The 23,539-nt window shown below is 36.2% G+C and overlaps 1 protein-coding gene across 1 annotated transcript in view; it reads left to right on the top strand.

Moving 5' to 3' along the window:
• Positions 1–22,663, top strand: part of LOC141519416 (vomeronasal type-2 receptor 26-like) — a 40,511-nt gene extending 17,848 nt beyond the window's left edge. Inside the window, exons 3-6 of the mRNA XM_074231661.1 lie at positions 8,646–9,446; positions 15,504–15,722; positions 16,848–16,971; positions 21,759–22,663. Coding sequence (XP_074087762.1) covers positions 8,646–9,446; positions 15,504–15,722; positions 16,848–16,971; positions 21,759–22,663 — 2,049 coding nt within the window. The remainder of the gene's footprint in view (positions 1–8,645; positions 9,447–15,503; positions 15,723–16,847; positions 16,972–21,758) is intronic.
• The last annotated feature ends 876 nt before the right edge of the window (positions 22,664–23,539 follow it).

Consider the following 23,539-nt stretch of genomic DNA (forward strand, 5'->3'; position numbering starts at 1 on the left):
TCTCCTTTTTCTTTCTCCCATTACATTTCCCTTTTTTTCTATTGACTCTATTTTTACACCATATTTTATCTTCACATTCAGCTTTCTCCTGTGCTTCAACTATAAAAGCTCTCTCTACCTGCTCTATTAGCTGAGAAGGTTCATATGAGTATTATCAGTGTCATTTTTCTATACATGATGTTCATCATCATTAAGTCCCTCATATTTTCCCCCTCTCCTCCAATCTCCATGCTTCACCTGAGTCCTATATCTGAAGATCAAACCTTCTGTTCAGCTCTGGCCATTCCACAAAGAACCTTTGAAATTGCCCTGGTTCATTGAAAGTCCATCTTTTTCCCTGGAAGAGGACATTCAGCCTTGCTGGGTAGTTCATTCTTGGCTGCATTCTAAGCTCTTTTGCCTTCCGGTATATTATATTCCAAGCCCTATGAGCTTCCAATGTAGTTGCTGCTAAGTCCTGTGTGATCCTGACTGCAGCTCCACGATATTTGAACTGTGTCCTTCTGGCTGCTTGTAATGTTTTCTCTTTGACTTGGGAGTTCTGGAACTTGGCTATAATATTCCCAGGGTTTTTTTTTTTGGGGGGGATCTCTTTCTCGGCGGGATCGGTGGATTCTCTTCATTTCTATTTTGCCCTCTGTTTCTAGGATATCAGGGCAATTTTCCTGTAGTAATTCTTTGAAAATGATGTCAAGGCTCTTTTCCTGAACATGACTTTCAGGTATTCCAATAATTTTTAAATTATCTTTCCTAAGTCTGTTTTCCATATCAGTTGTTTTTTCAATGAGATATTTCACATTTTCTTCTAATTTTTCATTATTTTTTGGTTTTGAAATATTGATTCCTGATTTCTGTTAAATTCATCAATCTCCCTGAATTCTATTCTTTGTCTGAAGGATTTGTTCTCCTCAGAGTTTTCTTATCTCTTTTTTCCATCTGGCCAATTTTGCTTTTTAAAGCATTCTTCTCCTCAATAACTTTTTTGAACTGTTTTATCCATTTGACCTAAGCTGGTTTTTAGCATGCTATTTTCTTCAGCTCTTTTTTTGGATTTCCTTGATTAAGCTGCTGACTTCATTTTCATGTTTTTCCTGTATCTCTCTCATTTCTTTTCCCAGTTTTTCTTCTAACTCCCTCATTTGATTTTCAAAGTCTTTTTTTGAGCTCTGTCATAGCCTGATCCCAGTTTCTGTTTTTCTGGGAGTCTTTAGATGCAGGAGCTTGTGTTTCCTCATCTTCAGACTGAGTATATTGATCCTTCTTGGGATCATATATAATGTATTTCTCAATGGTGTCCCTCTTTTTTTCTCTGCTTGCTCATTTTCCCAGCCTAAGCCTGTTTTGGGGGGTGCTTCCTGAGCTTTTGAGGCACTCCCACAAGGGTCTCAGTGTGTCAGGCTCTGTCCTCCCTCCTGGTCTATGAATGACCATATGTGCCCCCCTCTGCTATGGGGCTGAGGTGGAGGGGGTCCTGCTGTTTTATGGGGGGAGGGCTAGACTGCGATAAGTATCTGAATGTGTTCAGAGCCCCAGAGTCCTATTCCAGAGGCAGAGGACAGAGCTCTGCAGTCTCTCTTCACTCCCCTCCCTCAGCTCAATGGACTCATGCCCTGGAGGCTCCTGCTTACTGGCTCTGCCTGCTTCTGTTCCTGGATCTGGGCTGCTGAAAGACCACACTGCTGGCTGTGTGTCCTGAGGGCTGGGCTCCATGTGCTTGCTCTGGCAGAGGTCCCCCCGCTGTTCCTCCACTTTGTGTCCGGTGCTCCCCGGGGTGTAGCTCCGGAGACTCCCCCCGCTGCTGTGACCCAGGGAGCAGAGCCTTTCTGCTCTTTTCCAGGTTACCTTGAGTAAGAGAACTGCCTAAACAGTTCTTTCAGCAGAAAACTACAAAATTAGCATATAGGATAAAAACGATGATGTAACTCTAACTTGGGCAGGATGTAACCTGGCAGGATATAATTCAGGTTAAGAAATTCAGGTACAGGGCTATCAAGAAGTAAGGCCACAAATGACCTAGTTGTGTTATCAAAGCAGAGTTCCATTGAAAAGCCTTCAGCTCAAGGGTCACCAAAGCTGAGGTTTTTTAAGTCATAACAAACCTTCTAACCCAAACTTACTCAAGGGGCTCTCAACAAGTAACTCCATGTGGGCCGATCAGTACAGGGCACTGGTTGCTTTCTCTGGAGTATCTATGACCTTAATTTGAGGTCCTCTCCCTTGGCCTGGAGGGGGTGGGGGAAGCAGTAAGGTCCAAATAATCCTTGAAAAATGTGGGCTGGGCCCTGGGGCAAGAATGGTAATCCCCCTTTCACCTGAGGGAACTCTGCTGCCTCCCCCCACTGGGCCTGAGCCTGGGGGTGGGGGTGGGGTGTTACTCTGTTTGTTCTGAAAAGAGGGCTCTGCTGAAATGAAAGTATGGAGCCCATGGTCCTCCAGACCAGTGGAGCCATGTCCGGCCACACTGTGCAACTCTCTGTGCTAGAACTCACCCTCCAGCCCTGCTACAACTCCCCATGGCCAAAGATTCTGTGGCCTCGGACTGCAGCTCCCACCATCAGTGCCTCCGCAGCTTCTCCCAGGCCAATCTGGCTCTCCCACTGCCCCTGATGTCTCTCTGCGCTCTGCCCCTGGCTCAACCAGGATCCCTTAGTATGGTACTAAATAAGTAATTTAATTTAGTTAGAACCATCAGTTTTATTATATTGGCTTGTCATACCCATGAGTTGTTGACATGTTTATCCAGTTGTTTAGATTGGATTTTATTTTTATGACAATTGTTTTATAGTTATTTTCATATAGTTTCTGAGTGTGCCTTGGCAGGCTGACTATTATGTATTTTATGTTGTCTGCAGTTATCTTAAATGGGATTTTTCTATCTCTTTTTGCTATGTCTTATTAGTAATATATAGAATTGCTGATGATTTCTGTGGGTTGATTTTATATCCTGCAACATTGCTAAAGATACTAATTGTTTCCAGTATGTTTTAAGTAATTTTCTAGAGTTCTCTAGGTATACCATCACATCATCTACAAACAGTGAGAGTTTTGTTTCTCTATTACCTATTTATAATGCCTTCAATTTCTTTTTTCCCTCTTATTTCTAAAAATAACATTTATAATACAATATTGATTAAATATATTGATCACAAGTATCCTTGCTTCACCCCAATCTTATTGGAAATGCTTCTAACTTGTCCCCATTATTATGTATAGTGCTTGTTGATTGTTTTGCATCAATACTGCTTTCCATTTTAAGGATCATTCCATTTATTCCTATCTGCTTTCCATTTTAAGGATCATTCCATTTATTCCTATGCTCTCTAATGTTTTTAATAGGTATGAGTACAGTATTTTCTCAAAAGGCAATGTGATCTAAGAGACTCACTGGAGCTCTTCCCAGATATCTTTAAGTAATGATTCTAATCAGATTCTAGAGTGGCAGAACCCCCAGAAATACTGAGTGAAACAATTTTCTAGCCCAAGACAACTTGCAAGATTCACAGGAATCTGTGCTACTGGGGTTAGAAGGGGTTGACAGTGCCACAGGGACTGTGCCAGAATGAACTGGTTCCAGCCATCCAAGAATATCCCACAGGGCTCCTGGGTCCTTGGGGATGCCTAGGTCAGTGGCAGATATGGTGGTTTCCAGACCTCTCAGACCAGGGATTACCAAAGACAATTGGGAAGCTCAGCAGGAAAACTCTGCCATTCCAGGGTGAGAGGGGTGCCCAGTTCAGCACAGGCCTCTATACAGACCCGGTGCAGAGGGCCAAGAGCAGGCCTGGGGAACCATCCTATAACTGATCCCGGAGTACTTAGCCCATAGCTGATAAGGGAGGTTGCAGAGGTATCTTTGCTATGCCTCAGGTAGAACTCTGTTGTTTCATCCATACAAAACCAAAAGAATGAAAAACTAGAAGAAAAGGAATTATGGGAAAACAACTGACTTAGAAAACAGATTAAGGAGAAATCATTCGAAAATTGTTGGATTACCCAAAAGCCATGACCAAAAAATGAGCCTGCTTGTCATTTTTCAAGAAATCCTCTGGGAAAACTTCCCTAGAAGCAGAGGGTAAATGACAAATTGAAAGAATCCACCAATCACCTCCTGAAAGATATCCCAAAATGAAAACCACCAGAGAAAATATTACAAGTGTCCAGAAAGAAACTATTCAAATATCATGGAACTACAATGAGGATAACATGGGATTTAGCAGCTTCTGCTTGAAATATATTTTGGAAGGCAAAAGAGTTTGGATTACAACTAAGAATCAACTACGCAGCAAAACTGAACATCTTTCAGGAGAAAGGCTGAATATTCAATGAAATATGGGATTTTCAAACTTTCCTGATAAAATGGCAAAAACTGAACAGAAAGTTTGATCTTCAAGTATAGGACTCAGGTGAAGCTTAGGAAGGTGGATGGGAAAGGCAAATCATAAGGGACTTAATGATATTGAAATGCTTGTTTTTTATGCATGGGAAGAGGATACTAATAACTCATATAGATCTCATTCATTAGGCAATTAGAAGGTAAGGAGGGAGCTTAATTTGAAGGTATAATATATTAAAAAGATGGAATTAATGAGAGAGAGATTAATTAATGTGAGACAGAGAAAGAAGGGGTAGAAGGGAATAAGTTATTTCACATAAAAGAGTCAAGAAAAATCTTTTGCAGTGGAGTGGAAGAGGGAGAAGGTAAGGAGGAGTGAATCTCAGTGACTCAGAGAGGAAGTAACATACACACTCAATTGGGTATAGAATCTATCATAACCTAGAACAAAATAGGATAGGGAAGGAATGAAAGAAATGGGACAAGAGGAGTGGAGGGAGGCTGTAAATGTTAGAAGAGAAGGGTAGTCAGATACAACACACTTTTGAGGAGGGGTAGGATGAAAGGAGAAAAAAAATAGAATGAGTGGAGATGGGGGAATGGAATGGAGGGAAATACAGCTAGCAAAACTAACTGTGAAAAAATATTGAAGCAAATTCTCTGATGGACTTTTGATAAAGAATGTTATCCACCTCAGAGACAGCTGATAGTGTCTGAATACAGATTGAAACAAATTTTTTCTCACTTTTATTTTTCTCTTTCTTTGTGTCTGGGGAGGGGGGTGACATTTATTTTTACAACATGACTCTTGTAGCAATGTTTTTCATGGCTATACATTTTTGACCGACACTAAGAATGTGCTTTCTCAATGGGGGGGGGGGGGTAGGAGGAAGGGAGATCATTTTGAACCCAAGATTCTGGAAGTAAATGTTGAAATTTACTTTTGCATGGAAGTGGGGGAAATAAAAAACAAAAATTTAAAGATAATTATATTATTTCTCTTAGGTTGTTTTTTTGTTTTTTGTTTTGTTTTGTTCTTGTTTTTTTAGAATTTTGCAAGGCAAATGGGATTAAGTGGCTTGCCCAAGGTCACACAGCTAGGTAATCATTAAATGTCTGAGGCTGGGTTTGAACTCAGGAATTCCTGACTCCAGGGCCAGTGCTCTATCCACTGTACCACCTAGTGTCTCAATCCACTCAGTTTTTAAAATTATGTTTTTTAGTTCTCAATTAATTTTAGGTCTATTTCACCATGGCTTTTTATATTGCATGTGATGTGGAACTTTTCCCATTTTTTTATGATTTCTTTTGGATATAGGGATAGGATTGTTATTCTTGGGTCAACGGGTATAATCTGCTTTATTGTTCTTTGGGTTTAGTTCCATATTGCTCTCCTGAGTGGTTGGATTAGTTCACAACTCTACTAACAATGTATTAATGTCCCAATTTCCTCACAATCTTGCCAACATTGATCATTTTCCCTTTTGGTCATCTCAGCCAATCTGATAAGTGTTAGATAGTATCTCATAGTTGTTTCAATTTGCATTTTTCTAGTCAGCAATAATTTGGAGCTTTTTTTCCTTATGATTAAATATGGCTTTAATTTCTTCATTTGAAAACTACCTGTTTAAATGCTTTGGCCATTATTCAATTGAGAAATGACTAGGAACCTTATAAATTTGGTACAATTCCCTATATATTTTCAAAATTAGATATTTATCAGAACCACTAGCTCTGAAAATTGTTTCTTAGCTTTCCTTTCTCTTTATAATTTTGACTGTATTAGTTTTATTTGTGAAAAACTTTTCAGTTTAATATAATCTAAATTATCACAATTTATAATGTATTCTATTTCTTGTTGGTTGATACATTTCTTCCCTTTTCTTAGATTCAAGAGAGAGTATTTCTTGATCTGTTAATGAGTTTGTAGTATTGTCCTTTATGTATAAATTTGATCTTATTTTGTATGGGGTGTGAGATGTGTGTAATTTTTTTGCCATATTATTTTCCAGTTTTCCCAACAATTTTTGTGGAATACTGAGATCTTATCCCAGAAGCTAATACAGTTAGGCCACCTTCCTTTGCATTTTTTAAATCAATTTCCTTGATATTCTTGACCTTTTGTTGATCCAGATGAATTTTGTCACAATTTTTCTAGTTCTATAAAATGATTTTTTTAGTGATTTGGTTGGTATGGTACTGAATGAGTAATTTAATTTGGGTAGAATTGTCATTTTTTTATTATATTAGTTCCACTTAACCATGAGGAATAGACATTTTTCCAGTTGTTTAGATCTATCTTTATTTGTATGAAAAGTATTTTGTGATTATGTTCATACATTTTCTGTCTTTGTCTTGGGAGGTGGATTCCCAAGAATTTTATGTTGTCTACAGTTAATTTAAATGGAATTTCCCTTTCTATCTCTTACCCTTGGGCTTTTTTTGTTCATATATAGAAATGTTGATGATTTATGTGGGTTTACTTTAAATTTTGCTACTTTGATGAAGTTTTAATTATTTCAAGTAGGTGATTAGTTGACTTTCTAAGTCTCTCTTTGTATACCATCATATCATTTGCAATGAGTGAACATTTTGGTTTCTCATTGTTGATTCTAATTCTTTCCATTTCTTTTTCTTTTCTTTGATAAAACGAATATTTCCAGTACTATATTGAATAATAGTGACACATCCTTGTTTCACCCCTGATCCTATTGGAAATACTCCCAGTTTATCTCCTTGTCATTTACTGTTTGTTGATGGTTTAAGGGGTATGCTGCTTATTGCTATAAACATTTTCCTTTTGGCCTGATTTCCTTGGAACCCAGTGCTGATATTGCTGGATCAAAGTGTTCAGGTAGTTTTATACCTCCTTGAGTAGGATTACAAATGGCTTTTCAAAACAATTGGTTCGGTTCACCGCTTAACACAAGCATATTATTTTTCTACTTTTTCCACATGCCCCTTGCATTTGACCTTTGCCCTTTCATTCATTTTCAACAATTTGATAGATGTAGGATACTGTCTCATAGCTGTTTTAATTTGCATATTTATATATATATGGGAGAGAGGACATTTTCTTAGCATAAGCCTGGTAGAACAGCCTCCAAATCATCAGAAAAAAAAGATTTGCTTTCTGATAGGAGATACAAGAGAGCCATATCATAATTACTCTATTGATGGCAAAATTACCGTGTTTTTGTACATAAGCTGTGTATTTTTTCTCATAGATCTGAGCATTAAAATTTCCCATTGTTATATGACAAGGAATGGGAAGTACTTTTGTTTTGTATTCTTACCTTCTCACTAATGTACATGGGAGATGCTAATATAAACTCCCAAATCCTTGGGCATGGGGATTGGAGGGGGTTACAGTTCACAAGGACATCATTTTGGGTATCTGTTTCAGGATATCCTTGCTGACTGGGTTCCTAGGGACCTGGTTAAAATTAGAGTTCAGCATCAGTTGCTCATTTGTTGAAAATTGGGAATGAAGAATACTGCAGAGACACTCTGCATGTAAAATTTTCTCTTCCTGATAAATTTGATGCTTGAATGTGTGATACTAGTCGATTTTTTTTGTTTATAGATCTAGCATTTAGATGCTCATTGGTTTTAACTTAACTCATACATGGGGTATGGATAACATTTAATGTAAACCTTGGCAATAGAGTTCAGTGTGAGGAGATTTCCATATCCATCTCTGATTGGGTTTGGACTAGAGAAAGTTTTTCCTCCTAGAGCAGGTTCTGGGACTTCATTCTTGGTATCAAGGATAAACCAATCTCCCTGGAATCATGAAAAGAGAGGAGCACATGCCACAGATAGGTTAAATAAAAAGAATGGCTGAGATTTAGATGAAGAGGTGAGATGAGATAGCTCATAGCTATGCTCAAATATTATGTTCTTGAATATACATGAAAGAAGCAGAAACTTTGAGTCAATGATCCAAAGAGGACGATTATATTGCAAAGTCAAGAAATAAGGTTCTAATTGGTAGAGTGTTCTAAAAGAGGAATTTTTTTTTGGAGTGAATTGAGATTTCCATCATTGGAAGGTTTTTCAAGCACAGACTTGGTAATTTCCTGATGGAGGCACTGGAGAAAGAATTCTTGGTCAGGAGTAGTTTCAAAACTCTCTTCATATTGTCACCTTCTATAACAGTGAAATTCTGTGACCTAAAAATATAAATTAAAAGTAAGAGCACATCTTCATTATCTGCTCTATGTAGCCACTGAGAATGGCTTCATATACAAATACAAAGACAAAATAAGGGACTTAAATCACCAATCCAACCCATTATTTTTTCATTTAGATCATCTATGGCCCATTTGATCTTCTCCTGACTGATGAGTTCCAGTATCCATATATCTATCAGATGGGCAGCAGGGAATCCGTCCTTCACCTCGCGTTTATCCAATTGATGCTACATTTTGAATGGACTTGGGTAGGACTAATTCTTTCAGACACTGTGAGAGGGGAAAGTTTCTTCAATGATCTAAAAGCAGAAATGGTCAGGAATGATCTCTGTGTGGCATTTAAAGAATTAATTCCTGAAGACTATAATCCTTTTGATGACAATGGCATCTTTTATAGGAGCACTGTATCATCATCAAAGGTGATTTTCATCTATGGAAGTGAAGACAACCTCCAGGTTTTTTCTACTATATTGACGTATTTTGTACTATATGAGAAAATGCTGATCACTACATCTTCCTGGAATTTTTTTGGTGATGGTAATCTTAACCTCTTTAGCAACTTACATGGTACAATATTATTTTCTCCTCCCAAGAAGGACATTCCAGGTTTAATTGATTTTGTAAAAGACCTGAATCGGAGTGTGATATCTGAGAACTTTTACTTAAAGGTGTTCTTGGAGGTGTTCTTTTCATGTAGACTTTCAGAAAAAAAACACGCAGAATTCTTTTTTCCTTTTTGTCGTGATGATTTATCCTTGACTGATATACCTGATCTAAAATTTGCCCTGGTGGTAAGCGACCTGAGTTTTAATGTTTACAATGCAGTGTATTTTCTTGCCTATACTCTGCAACAAATGCTTCAGTCTGAGATAAAAGAAGTATATGAACCTGGCAGAAACCCAGACCTTTCTTATAAGGTAAAGTTTCTTATTGATTCCCGGGTTAGCATAGGCTAAACTCAACTTCCAATGGTAAGTTATCAATTGTATAAATAATGCAGACATAACCAGAGACTTGCAATACTATCTTTGTTGTTACTTGTGTTGTTTTTTTTGTTTTTCCTTTGTGTTTACATCTAATTCTGGTGAAAACAACGAAATACCTCTGATAATAGGCATTTATTTCAACTCAAATTTTCATTTTAAACAACTTTCTGCAAATCTCTGTGGCAGGAGAGTTTCATTAATTTTTTTCTTTCGGTTTGGGCCCTTTACAGTTACCTGGGGCAACATCTTGCACATGCCAAGGTGCTTTGTGTGATTTCTAATTGAGCAATTTTCTTTTCTTTTTTTGTCAAAATTTATAGATGAGCTGAAGAGTTGATTAGTATTAGTATTACCCATATATGAGTACATGGGTATATTTTCTACAATGATGCATTTAGAAGGGGGTTGCAAGGCAGTGGGGTTAAATGACTTGCCCAAGGTCACATAGCTAGGTAATTATTAAGTGTCTGAGGTCAAATTTGAACTCAGGTCCTCCTGACTCCAGGGCTGGTGTTCTATCCACTGCACTACTTAAATGCCTCTTAATGCATTTTTTTAATGTAGAGGAACCAATTATTCGACTCTTAGATATGCTTTTTACTGCCTAAAGGAACAGGCTGCTGAGGTGGAAATGTAGGGCAAACTGGGAACATGGGAATTTATCTTAGCATAATGGAGTTTATAAGAAAAGAGAGTAATCTGGATGCAGAATGATCTGTATTTTAGATTGGGAGAGAGCATAATTCAGATATCTTAATGAGAAAGTTTTTCTGGTCTGAAATACTTTGAGATCAATCATCCCAGGATAGATAATATCTTCTAAGATAGTAATTAGTAATGGGAAAGAGAAATAATGAGGAAGAAAAGAAGTTTGCTTTTAAAGTCCAATGATGAGGCACCAAATACTAAATCACACACTCAGATATATTCATCATAAGTATTGGAGAGGGAAGAATGGGAATGTAACAGATTACCAGGACAAAGTCTGGAAGAATCCTATAAGGATAGTTTTAAGAGTATCAAAAATTATTTGACTTTGGTGAGAAAGTGAAATTAAAAGAAAAAAGCTATGACTTTTACTTTGATGGATTTTAGATTGTTTGAAATAGAATAATTGAAGAATAGAACAGCCCTTGGTGCATGAAAAAATGATTACTGTTAAGAAAACATGTCTACTTAATTATTATTTCTTTGTTTTAATCTTCCACTCAGAATGAGTTTTACAATAGAATACAAGCAGACAAACAAACCACTGGATGAGACATTATTTGATCAAGGAGTGAATAAGATGAGATCTCTGTAACCAATCTCTCAATTAACAAAATGAGGTTAATAAATGGATAGAGTGAAGAGAGTCAGTCTAGGACAAAGATTATTTTAGGCAAAGATACAAGAATTGGTTAAAGTGAATATAATTTCTCCGGGCATTTGAGACTTTGAGGCTGTGATCCTAAGTCAGAGTAAGAAAATCCTGCCTTTTTTTTACTTTTTATTGTTTTTATTATTCTAAAAATCATTTTAGCTTTTTTTCCTCTTTTAAGAACCAGATAACTCTGGTATTTGAGTTAAGACTCAGTCTAGAATCAAGAATACTACAATTAAAATTCAACTTCAGACACTTAATAACTGTGACCTTGGGCCAGTCACTTTACTTCTGTTTCTCTCATTTCCCCCTACTATAATATGTTGACAATTACTATACATAACTTTTATGTTTGTTATGAGGATAAAAATGTTATATTTGTAAGTTACCTAGCACAGAGCCTGTTCCCTAATAAGTATTATATAAAAGCTTTTTTTCCTAAAATGATAATTATTCTTATAGTTATAAAGTATGAAAGAATTACTAATGGCAATGTTATATAATGGTATTTCATAAATAATTTAAAATACATGATAAAAAGATCAATTATATAATAATATTATAATAATAATTATAATAATATAATAATTTCCTCTATTTCTACTCCTACTTTTACTACAATTTCAATTTCTACCACTATCACAATACCACCACTGTTTTTTCTCTTCTCTTTCCTTCTCCAAAAACTACTACCATTTCTACTTCTTCTTCTTCCTCCTCCTTCCTCCTCCTCCTCCTATTACTACTACTACTACTACTACTACTACTACTACTACTACTACTACTACTACTACTACTACTACTATTACTATTACCACAAAGAAAACAATAAGCAATACTACCATATTACCCTTGCATGATTTTTCATGTTGCTTATAATATAAGCCTTACCCCCCCCAGATAATCCCCAGTTAAGATTGTCAGCCAGATGGACATTTCACACATCCACTGAAACATGACAGACATACTAAACTATTAAATAATAACATTGTTATATCATCACATATAAGTAAAATATTATTGATAATAATACTTAAACTGATAATATAAATGATAATTAATTATCTGTCAATACCCAAGAGGGCCCCTATGTAAATGATGAACCTGAAACTTATTGTGGAATGACCAGAGTAGAGACACAATGTAGGAATAATGTGCACACTTGATGGCTTCGCCAAGAAAGAAAGCTGCATCTCTAATCATCATTAAGGGCAAGAAAGTTAAGATAGAGCTTGTTTCAGACTTTTATGTTATTGTGTCCGGGTGTGAACAAGCAGTTAGAAGAAAATGGGTTAATTGATTGCTTCTATTTGTTTTACAAGATGACCTGAGAGGTCTGTTAACCTGGCCTTCAGCCAGCATTCATCAGGCTAAAGAGGTGAATTTCCTTGAAGAGAAAAGAGAAAATCAAATGATGATTCCTACAGTAATAACTGCCTGTCTTCCAACTCTTGATATGGCAATAAACACGTCACTTAAGGACCATTTGTGCATGACAATCAATGACTGCATTGAAAATAGAATGGAAACAATGCAGCTGGAAACTTTGTGTAGTCGAGCTGCAAGAAGTGGTGGCTTGGGTGAAGAATTCATGAGATAAAATAAGTTAGTTCTTTCCAAGCCACTAGCAGCAGGGTACATGGACAAGAAATTCTCATATGAGGAGAGCTCTATTGCTATACATGAGAAATTGAGGCCAATGGATCTACAGGAAAGGAGTCACAAGAAATTATGATGGGAATTCAGGGTTTGGAGAAATATAACAATGATCCAGAAAAAGATGATATGAATGCATTTGAATAAATGTCGATTTTTATACTTGGAATAAAAATAACATATCCCCTGAAAATAAGCCCTAATTCATCTTTTGGAACAAAAATTGATAGACTCAATCTTATTTTCAAGGATATATGGTATAAGGACTACAACTAATCCTAACTGCAGATTAGGATATGTTTTTGGAATCTTAAATTTTTGAATTTTGAATTTTTCTCCTAGAATAGATTCTTATATAACTATATATCAAGACTATATGTATTTATTGATAGGAAAAAAAATCTAAAAAACAAAGTGGTGGGAAATTTGTGTTAATGCAGTAAAATTTAGGGTTATGTCTTATCCAGGAATGGCCTTATCTGAACTGTACTCCAATCTCACTACTGACCTTTCCTGTTGATGTACTTAGTTGTCTCAAATTGTAAATATTTTTCGCTCTCTCCTATTTTTAAATGTTGTTTAGAAGGCAATTTGTATTAGGCCTGACAATTCCCTGCCTTGGCTTTGTCTACTTGGTTCTCTTAATAATTCTCTATGTAAAAGAGATACTTCCTTTTTTATATTTTTGTGACTCCTTTGCCAAGTTATTTTTTCTTGAATCATGCTCCTCTCTGCTCTGGAAAATCTTTGGCTGAATTCCTGAAGCTGCTCCAGTTGCTTCCGGTGCCTAATGCTTGTCTTTTTTGAACTTTTACTCTGGTTTAGAGCCCAACTAAGTACCCCACACCTCTCTGTCCAATCTTGTAATGGCCTCAGATAATGTTTCAACATGACCATCTATTGACTATGCTAGTTGAGAATAAGATTTGATTCATATTTGGAGAACATTTGAGAGCTTTCAACTGAGTTGCTGCCTCTAGTCTACCATCCTTGCTTTTTTTTTTTTTTGTTACATTTTTGCAAGGTAAATGGGGTTAAGTGGCTTACCCAAGGCCACACAGCTAGGTAATTATTAAGTGTCTGAGGTCAGATTTGAACTCAGGTACTTCTGACTCCAGGGCCCGTGCTTTATCCACTGTGCCACCTAACTGCCCCGATCCTTGCTTTTCTTAGAAATAATTTTTAATGAGCTTGTTTCGGTGACATTCTTTTTATTTAACTAGGAGAAGTAAAGAGGATCTACTGTATACCTTTCACCATTTTCTTCATTAACTTGGACTTTATTTGTGATACTCATTTACTGGACATTAAATATTCCCAGCCATGCTTCCTTCTTTTCTCTTCAAGATTACTTTTTCCACTTTGCTATTTACTTACAGATGTAGTGGTAAATTATTTGCTATTGTCTCTTCAAGACCTTAAACTGGACATATTTATTTTCCCCTTATGAGTGACTTGTTATTTCATTGATTTCCCATTTTCATGAAATTTACCAGAGCTGCTCTGTTTCAAGAATATCCAAAGGTTTTTGTATAAGCTTCAACCCATTTTCTGGAATTTCTTGAATATTCAAAGTTGATATTATTGCACATACAAACACATACACACACACACACACACATATATATATATGTATTTATACATATACGTATACATGAGTGTGCACCAAAGCTCATATATATATATATATATATATATGTATATATATATGATTTAGTCATATAGAAAATTTGGTACTGCAAGATATGTTCTAATCATTTTATGTTATATTTTATTTTATTTTCATATTTCCAATTCTAGATTTAAAAAGGTATGCAATAAATTGACTTCCTTCTATGTATGTTATCTTTATTTTGTACTAATGGCCAAATGTCTGTTAATCCTTTACATTTCCTACTTTAACCTTCCTATGCACTATGATAAATATGAGGTATTTCTCTCTCTCTCTCTCTCTCTCTCTCTCTCTCTCTCTCTCTCTCTCTCTCTCTCCGTGGATTGGATGAGCTCATCCTGGAACTGATTCACTTTAGCCTCTTTGGCAACATTTGAAGCACAGATTTGTATTATGATTGCTTTTATGGTTTTATTTCCTTATTTTCTGAACTTTACGCTTGATACATTTCAGCAGTCATTTTTTGCCAGGTTTTGGATTTCACATTTTCTTTCCCTTCCTCTTTCCCTTCCTTCCACCCTCCCCTGGACAGAAAACAATTTAATATAGGATAGAGTTGTATTATTATAATATTGAGTAGTTTGCCTCATTCTGTCACTTGAGATGATACCCTAGTATTCTTTTTCTTATCATTTTAGTAGCTATAAGGGTTACTTCAGTGCTTCTAAAATATATGTATATGTATAGAAAATAGATGTATGTATAGAATATATGTATAATTAGAATATGTGAAGTTTGCTTAATTTCTAAGTTAACCTTATCAACAACATTGGAGGACATTTTTATTAAAGAGATTTTTGTTGAAGGAGTAGGATTTCCCTAAAAATCAGTCTATCCCAGACACAGTTTTCAAGCACCTACTACATGTTAGGAAATAAGCTAAGTTCTAAAGCTGTGAAGAAAGAGAAAAGTAATCCCTGATTTTGAAGACCTCCCAATATAATACAAAAAAAACTAGTACCTTGTACTTGAAGAACTGAATTCTTTGCGACTAAAGGTTTTAGAAAAGAATTTGGAATATAAGTCACCAGAGACATTTGGCAGATAAGAAGAAATTTCTTTTGAGATAAATTCAATACACATAATTATTTACTGACTTTATTACTTTTTCATTGTCTATGGAAAATTAGAAAAAAAAGATTATAGGACACTAAGAGGAATTCAAGAAAAAAAATTTGAAATAAAGTGACTTCTAGAAGCTCCATAGACAGAGCCCATTTTATGTGAATCATTTATAGGAGATGAACACAAATCCTTCTTTCCCCAAGTCTTAGTAAATATCTCTTCTGGTCTTCAGCTCCACCATTTCCTGAAGTGCATCAATCCTGTCCATAATGCCAATGATGAATCATGTGGACATGGAGCTGGGATAGCTGCTGAGACATATGACATCCTGAATTTTAAATCCTTCCCTGATGAGACTGCGATACTGGTGAAAGTGGGTGAAGTGATCTCTCATGGTCAGGGATTCAGCATTAATGAAGAAGACATTAATTGGCCAAGAGATTTCTCTCAGGTAAAGGACCAGAGAAGAATGAGAACTTTATCACTTTGCCTTTTGAGAGTCCTGAAAACTGTTATTTCTTTACTGGTGCCAGGAAGTTCCCCATAGACAATGGTAATGACTATGGCTGGGCACTAACATCCACTTACTCTTTTATGTTCTGAGTAAGACAGAAGTCTGGTTCCATTTTTTTTCAATCCTACTTTCAAATTCCTTCTAGCTATGTTATAAAATGATATGAATTGTTTTTTTATGCTAAGAGAGTCTTGAAATCAAGTGGTTTAATTTGAAATATAAGAAAGGGTGGAAGGTGAAGAATAAAACAATTTTACCAAATGTGACATATTGCATGAAAGACTCTCCAATATCTGTAATTCTATGATTACATAAATATTTGTTGCTGAGTTTGAGTTCCCCAAAAGGACAATTGCTTTAAAAGTTTATTAATTTAATTTCTCTGGTTATGTATTCTGTTAATGTCAAACATGTTTCATTTATCAGGGGAATTTTTTAAATCTAACTCCAGCCTTTAGAGTGGTCCCCAGAGAAGGTTCCAGCTATAAACTTTTGAATAAATACAGTCAATTAAATCATCTGATTCTTACTTTGATTCAATTAATTAATTAACTGTTAATTTAGTTCATTATTCCACAAAGTCATGATTTTCTGAATTCCTGAAACATTCAGGAAACTTTATCAAAATAAAAAAAACCCTGGTATTTGGGGGAAACATTGAGAGAAATTAAAGAAATATTCCCCCTTATGTGGTCAATGATTTGTTTCAACCTTACCAATTTAAAAATGGAGAGAAATTTTGAGATTTGCTAGTACTTTGGAGGAAAAAAACATGTGCCGGTAATGTATTACATTTAAAAAGAATTTTAAAAAATCTTTACTTGATTGTGCCAAGTGGAGAATGTTTACAAGTTAATTGGAGAAAAGATGATCTGAAGGGGAAATGGAAATACAGGAAAAAAATTTCCATCAAGAAATAGATCATCCTTGCCCTGCAGAAATGCAAATTCTTTTAAATGTCATCCACAGTAAAGAGATGTAATCATCATGACATCAATGCGTCTGTCTTTCACCACTCATTCTTGCAGTGACATTTTCTTCCTTCCTATGATTGAAACACAGACTCCGACTTCCACGTGCAATCTGAATTGTGGCCCTGGATTCAAGAAGACCGTTTATGAAAACCAGCCCATCTGCTGCTTTGACTGCAACCCATGTCCTGAGGGGCACATTTCTAACCAGACAGGTTGGTTCCTAAAGAAAAACAGTCCTTCTTCCAGGGAAATAATCATTGCATTTTTATGGGGTCTGGGGGAAGGATGATAAGCCTGAAGTGACTTTTACTTACCCAAAGGATACTCTATCTTGCACTTGGACAATCCCTTTTATTCAGTGTCCTTTTCAGTCATTCCTGTAACTATCTGGAGGATCCCCTGGTTCAGCATAACAAAAATCAATTCAAGGACAATTCGCCAGTATTTTACTACTACTAGAATCCATAATCCTTCCCTGCTCTTATAACAATTGTAAATTTTCACACTTCCATGGGAAACTTTGCTCTAAAATTTAGCCTAAACCTGGCAGCCTTTAATGGAAATACTAAAAATTCAAAACTTAAAAACTTAACATCATCTAAGCACAGATTAATTTTGATTGAGAATAAGAGTAGGAGTCTGGACACTGGAGGAAGACTTCATGAATGTCTTGGGGAAAGATTAAACAGAGCATTCTAGGGAGTTTTGAAAGGCTATTTTTTCTGGGGAGTTGAGACCTGACTCATTCAAGGTTTGCTCAAAAAAACTATAAAAATCTGACAGCCCCCACCCTCCATCCCTCTGCATTTGTGGTCCAGAATCAAAACTGAAGAATCCTATTCCAGATTTATTAGGTAAATGGCATGCAATACTTGAACTTTTGCTTTGTCAATCTGTACTTTTTTTTGCATCCAGTATTTTTTATTATAAATGAGCATGAAATATCAAAATCTTTGAACACATAGCTCTTTTGTTTTTGATAACACTTGTTTATACCTATCAATCAATGACCAAATCAAAGAGCATGCATTAATTTTGGTAACATTTATTGTTATTGAGAAATTATATTCTAAAATGCCTTTAACTCTATCACCAATATCTCTCTTCAGTTTCACAAGCATTATTTCTAATGTTTTTTAGAAAACTTCTCAATGATAAAATATCTCAGATACTTTAATCTATATAATTTGGATTGAGATCATTTTCCATGTGAAAATGATCTCTTTATACCCATTGACCCTTTCTCCATTATGGACTGAGAATTGTCTTTGAAGATTTTTAGTTCTTTTTTATATTTGACATCAACATTTTTTGCAAATATTCTCTTACTTTGGTTAGATTGCTTTCATATTTTTCTGGGTTTTTTTGTCCTTAAATACATCTTAATTTCACCCTTCTAATGGATTTTCCTAATTTTACAATAAAAAATAAGTGCACAATTTCATTTTCTTTTTTTTTTAAAGCCCATTTTGCATATTTGTTTGAGGCTACAAATCAGGGGGAGTTCTGGGATACATGTTATGAGATATAGTTCTAAATCCATTTTGTGCCACATTGCCAAGCAATTTTCCCAAATAAATCTGTTAAATACTTATTTTGCTGGTTTATATTTTCTCCAAGTTTGTGAAACACTCATCTATTGTCTCTATTATGTTAGATAGAGGGTAGCTCTGAACACTATGATCTGTCCCCATTTGTTACCTGAACAATATTTTTGTATTGCAATCACTCCTTACTTCAGTTCCTTGAACCTTTTGGTTTTTATTTTCATGTTTATTACATCATTATAATCGTCAGGAGCTGGGGAGGGGGGCGGTGACTAGGTGGTGTAGTGGATAAAGCACTGGCCCTGGAGTCAGGAGTACCTGGGTTCAAATCCAGTCTCAGACACCTAGCCGAGTGGCCTTGGGCAAGCCACCTAATCCCGTTTGCCTTGCAAAAAAAAACAACCCTAAAAAAAATAATAATTGTCAGGAGCATAGACTGTTTCTCCAGTTATTTAAGTTGCTATTAATTTCCGTAAGGAGCTCTTCATAAATGAATCAATAAAATGATTTTGAATTGTTCTACAGATACTATGATATTTTATGCACTTTACAGTTATTTTTATTTGGAGTTCCTTTTCTCTTGTAATCTCTTGGATTTTTCATCAAATGATAACCCTATCAATTTTCCTGGTTGGTATCTTTGTTGAGTTCCCCAAAGTCTGATAGTAAATCATCACGTCATTCAGAAATAGTGATGGTGTTGCCTCTTCTTTTTCTATCTTAATCTCTTAATTTATTGCTCGGGGGCCTATCCCGAGCCTTCGCCTGGATACATACCTTTCCCCGATGCACGGACCCTCCTTTGGGGAAGGAGGGCAACAACTGGACAGAGCACCCGGTTGCAGTCTAACAAGCAGGTCTTTATTGCTTACATTGCAGTGAAAAATGGGTCTCCTCTTCCCCAGCCCCATCCCTTTTATAGTTCTCTGCTCCTCCCCCGAGCTCCTACCTGTTCCTCCTTCATGGGCGGAGCCACTCCTGTTACTGGGGTTCCCAGCACCCATGGGTGGGTTCACAGCCCCAGGCATCTCCTAGCCCATAGGTGGCCAAGGTCCAGAGCTGGGGCCATGACAATTTATCTCATTTTAATGCTATTAGAACCATTTCTGGCACTCTATCAGTTAACAAGGAGGTGCTTCAAATTTTTCAGTAACTATTGAGAAAATTAATAATGAATATCTTTACATCCAATTTCTACTTTTTAAAAAATATATTATTGTGTTATTCAAATCCCTCTTCATATTTATTTTTGTAGTATTTTTAGAATAAGCAATTGTAATTTGGTGAAAGGTTTTTTTGGGTAAATGATTTGATAATTTTGGCTTTTGGATATTTTAAATTTAATGTCCATTTTTTCTCACGCTTAACTGTTTTTGTATCTCTAATACAAATCTAAATTAAATTATAAATTAATTTAAATTTAAATGGATCAATTAAAGATGAATTCTATCTTGGATGAATCACTAGAGAATATTTGACAGAAGCTTGATTAAAAATTTTAATTGGATATTTAGTAATGATATTAAAAGATGCTGCCTTTGTGTTTTTATTCTCTAGTTTAGAAGTTAGGCTACATTTGCCTCATAAAATGCATCTGTAATTGCTGGCAAGGGAGGGAGGGTCACTGATTCTTGATTGGCCTCAGACTCTCCAGATCCCCTTGAAATGCATCCGAGGCAACTATCAAGAGCAAGACAGCAGGTGGGACGGTTGATTCTAGTTTTTAATCTGCCAAGATAATTGAGAATGACCCATTCCTTAAAGATGGAGAAGGGAAGCTTTGGGAAAATAATACTGAATGACTACCCTGTGTCTTTAAGTGCCAGTTTAGGATTTCTAAGGGGGACACACCACCAAAATCCCCGAAAAAGAGATCTGAAACTGTCTAATCTACTAATTATACTAAAATTTGTTTCCCAAGCTATTGTCACTGTTGCTTCTATTGGGTGACTCCTAAATATTCTTCCAGTTCCCTCCCTAGAATCACCCTGGAAGTCTTCCCATGCTGTTACCTCTCCTAAGACCCTTTTCTTTGGCAACCGTAATCAAATAAAGTACCATTCCCATAACGACTATGTCAATCAATTGCTCTATGATTCCACTCACAATCCCTGAACCTTCTCAGACCAAAGTACTCTTTCCTGGTCACTCCAACTTTGTATATATTGCCTTCCTGTTTTCAAATGTAAGCTCCTTAGGGCAGTCCTTGTTTTTGTATTTGTGTCCCTTTCTAAACTCTCCAGAATAATGACTCTAATGTTGGCACTGCTATTTTTATAAGATTCCTCAGATTCTTCTTTGATTCCATCAGAAGCAAGGATAGTCCCCTCCTTGGGTGATTCCTTTGTAATTAGTACAATTTCTTTATCTAATATTAGATTATGCAATATGTCTATTTGGTCTTCTGGTCATCTGTATGCTTAATAAGTTGTAAGATTTCTTCATTTTTCAAAAACTCTATGAACTACCAAAAGCAGAGTATTTTTCCCTCAATATTTCCATAGCAGTAAATAAATTTGCCACTTCCATCTTCTTGAGTAAGGAATTATCTCAATGCCATATTGCCATTTGATTAAATGCTATTTATTAAATAACTCAAAGAAACATGTTTTGTCATAAGCTTTCACTAGTGATTCTTTGGATTTCACTCTTTTGTTCAATCCCTTGGAAATAAACCTCAAAGTCAATAATTGTACAATTCATTAATAGTACAACAAACAATAAAAGAAACATACCTATATGAAAAACCTTTTAAATAATAGCCCCTGTGAAAGCACTAGTCCCTGAAGTTGGAGTAGTGCATGAATGTACAATAACATTATAGTACTGACGAGTGGCTAGTGTGGAGATGGATTTAAAATTTTCACTTACTATATTGTGGAAATTTGTGCAAAATATATTTTCTGATTTAAAAATAAATTTTTATGGAAAATATTATTTTAACGAATATTTAATTTGCAGCCGTAGAAACATGGATTTATAAAACCTCCAAGGGTTTATAGTTATGTCCTTGCATTAAAAGAAACACATTAAAAGGTTTTTCATCAAATTTATTATTAAGTCATGGAAAAGGACAGAACTTTTTTGTCAATGTCTCATTTCTATTCTGAAAAAAATAGAATTATCTAAAACCAGACGCCTTAGGGCTCATTGTAGGTGATTTAACATTGGAAAGGATTATAGATAATTTAAATTTTTGTTTAGTAAATATTTGAGAGGTAATCAATACACTGATCATATTATTTAACCACATGTGGAAATATGCAGATACTGAAATATGTGTTCCTTTTACTCAGCATCTAGAATTTTTATCCTCTTCACTCAAGATGAGAACAAAATGAGAATGAGTTTGATACGGAATGTCTAAAACTATTCCTTACTAGAGATGGAAAACTCTGGTCTACATGGGTTATACTGAGATGTTTTTCCCTTCATTTTGATTTTGTGTGTAGATGCAGAGCAGTGTCTGCAGTGTCCTGAGGATCAATACCCAAACAAGGAGAAGGATCGATGCCTGGACAAGACTGTGACTTTCTTGTCCTATGAAGATCCTTTGGGGATGACTCTGGCCTGGGCAGCTCTCTGCTTCTCCCTCCTCACTGCCCTGGTCCTGGGAGTCTTTGTGAAGTACAGAAACACCCCCATAGTCAAAGCCAATAACCGTAGCCTCAGTTACATTCTGCTCATCTCCCTCATCCTCTGTTTCCTCTGCTCTTTGCTCTTCATCGGCCGCCCCAACTCTGCCACTTGTCTCCTGAGACAAACCGCATTTGCAGTTGTCTTCACAGTAGCCATTGCCTCCATTTTAGCTAAAACCATCACGGTGGTTCTGGCATTTAGGGCCACCCAGCCAGGGAGCAGGCTCCAGAGGTGGCTGGGCTCCACAACATCCTTTTCTCTCATTTTTATCTGTTCTCTAATCCAAATATGTCTCTGTGGCATCTGGCTCGGGACACATCCCCCATTCCTGGAGATGGACATCCACTCTGAGCCTGGATCCATTATCATTCAGTGTAATGAGGGCTCCCTCCTTGCCTTCTACTGTGTGCTGGGCTACATAGCCTTGCTGGCCTTGGGGAGCTTCACTCTGGCTTTCCTGGCTAGGAATCTTCCAGACACTTTCAATGAAGCCAAGTTCCTCACATTCAGCATGCTTGTATTCTGTAGTGTCTGGATCTCCTTTCTGCCCACATATCAGAGCACCAAGGGCAAGGCCATGGTGGCCATGGAAGTATTCTCCATCTTGACCTCTAGTGCTGGGATTCTCATCTGCATCTTTACTCCCAAGTGCTATGTGATCCTTCTGAGGGCAGACAGGAATACCCTGGAACAATTGAAAAAGAAAGCTAATTCCTGAGAAGCCAGATATTTTCAAGTTTTTCTTCACCAATCACAAAGGAGTAACCCCCTCGACTCTTTTAGTCTTCATAAAATATTCCTTCTTTCTTTCTTTCTTTCTTTCTTTCTTTCTTTCTTTCTTTCTTTCTTTCTTTCTTTCTTTCTTTCTTTCTTTCTTTCTTCCTTCCTTCCTTCCTTCCTTCCTTCCTTCCTTCCTTCCTTCCTTCCTTCCTTCCTTCCTTCCTTCCTTCCTTCTTTCTTTCTTTCTTTCTTTCTTTCTTTCTTTCTTTCTTTCTTCTTTCTTTATTTGCCATCTTTCTTTTTTTTCTCTTTTTTTCTCTTTCTTTTCCCCCACTGCAGAGAGTCATGTTCTACAACAAAGCATTAGAGTACCTTCAATTTGAGATTTTTTCACCCACTGAAGTGGGAGGCAAATGTGGTTTAAAGAATCTTTTTTCTGAGAAGCACACTACTTCTCATTCTGGTTCCATTATACATCAACTACATGACCTTGAGAAAAATGATTTCCCCCTTTGAGGTACAGAGGTGTAAATTATAAAAAGACACTAATGAATAGAAAAAAATTTGCCTGATCTGTGGAAGGAGAGTTAGTTGTCACAGTGGATAGAGGGACCTGTTCTGGAGTCACGAAAACCTAGGTTCAAATCTGTTCTTAAAATCATCTGTTAAACTGGGTGACCCAGAATCCTATTTGCTTCAGTTTCCTCACTTGTAAAATAAGTTAGAGAAGGATATTACAAACCACTCCATTTTCTTTGCCAAGACAATTCCAAAAAGGTTATGAAAACTAACATACAGTCAACCTTAATCACTTGGGCTAAAATGAAATAACAGAAAGTTAGGTTATGTATGAAATTTTGTTCTCTAAAATTTA

The sequence above is a fragment of the Macrotis lagotis genome, chromosome 3 (genome assembly GCF_037893015.1).
Source record: "Macrotis lagotis isolate mMagLag1 chromosome 3, bilby.v1.9.chrom.fasta, whole genome shotgun sequence".
Classification (NCBI taxonomy): Eukaryota; Metazoa; Chordata; class Mammalia; order Peramelemorphia; family Peramelidae; genus Macrotis; species Macrotis lagotis.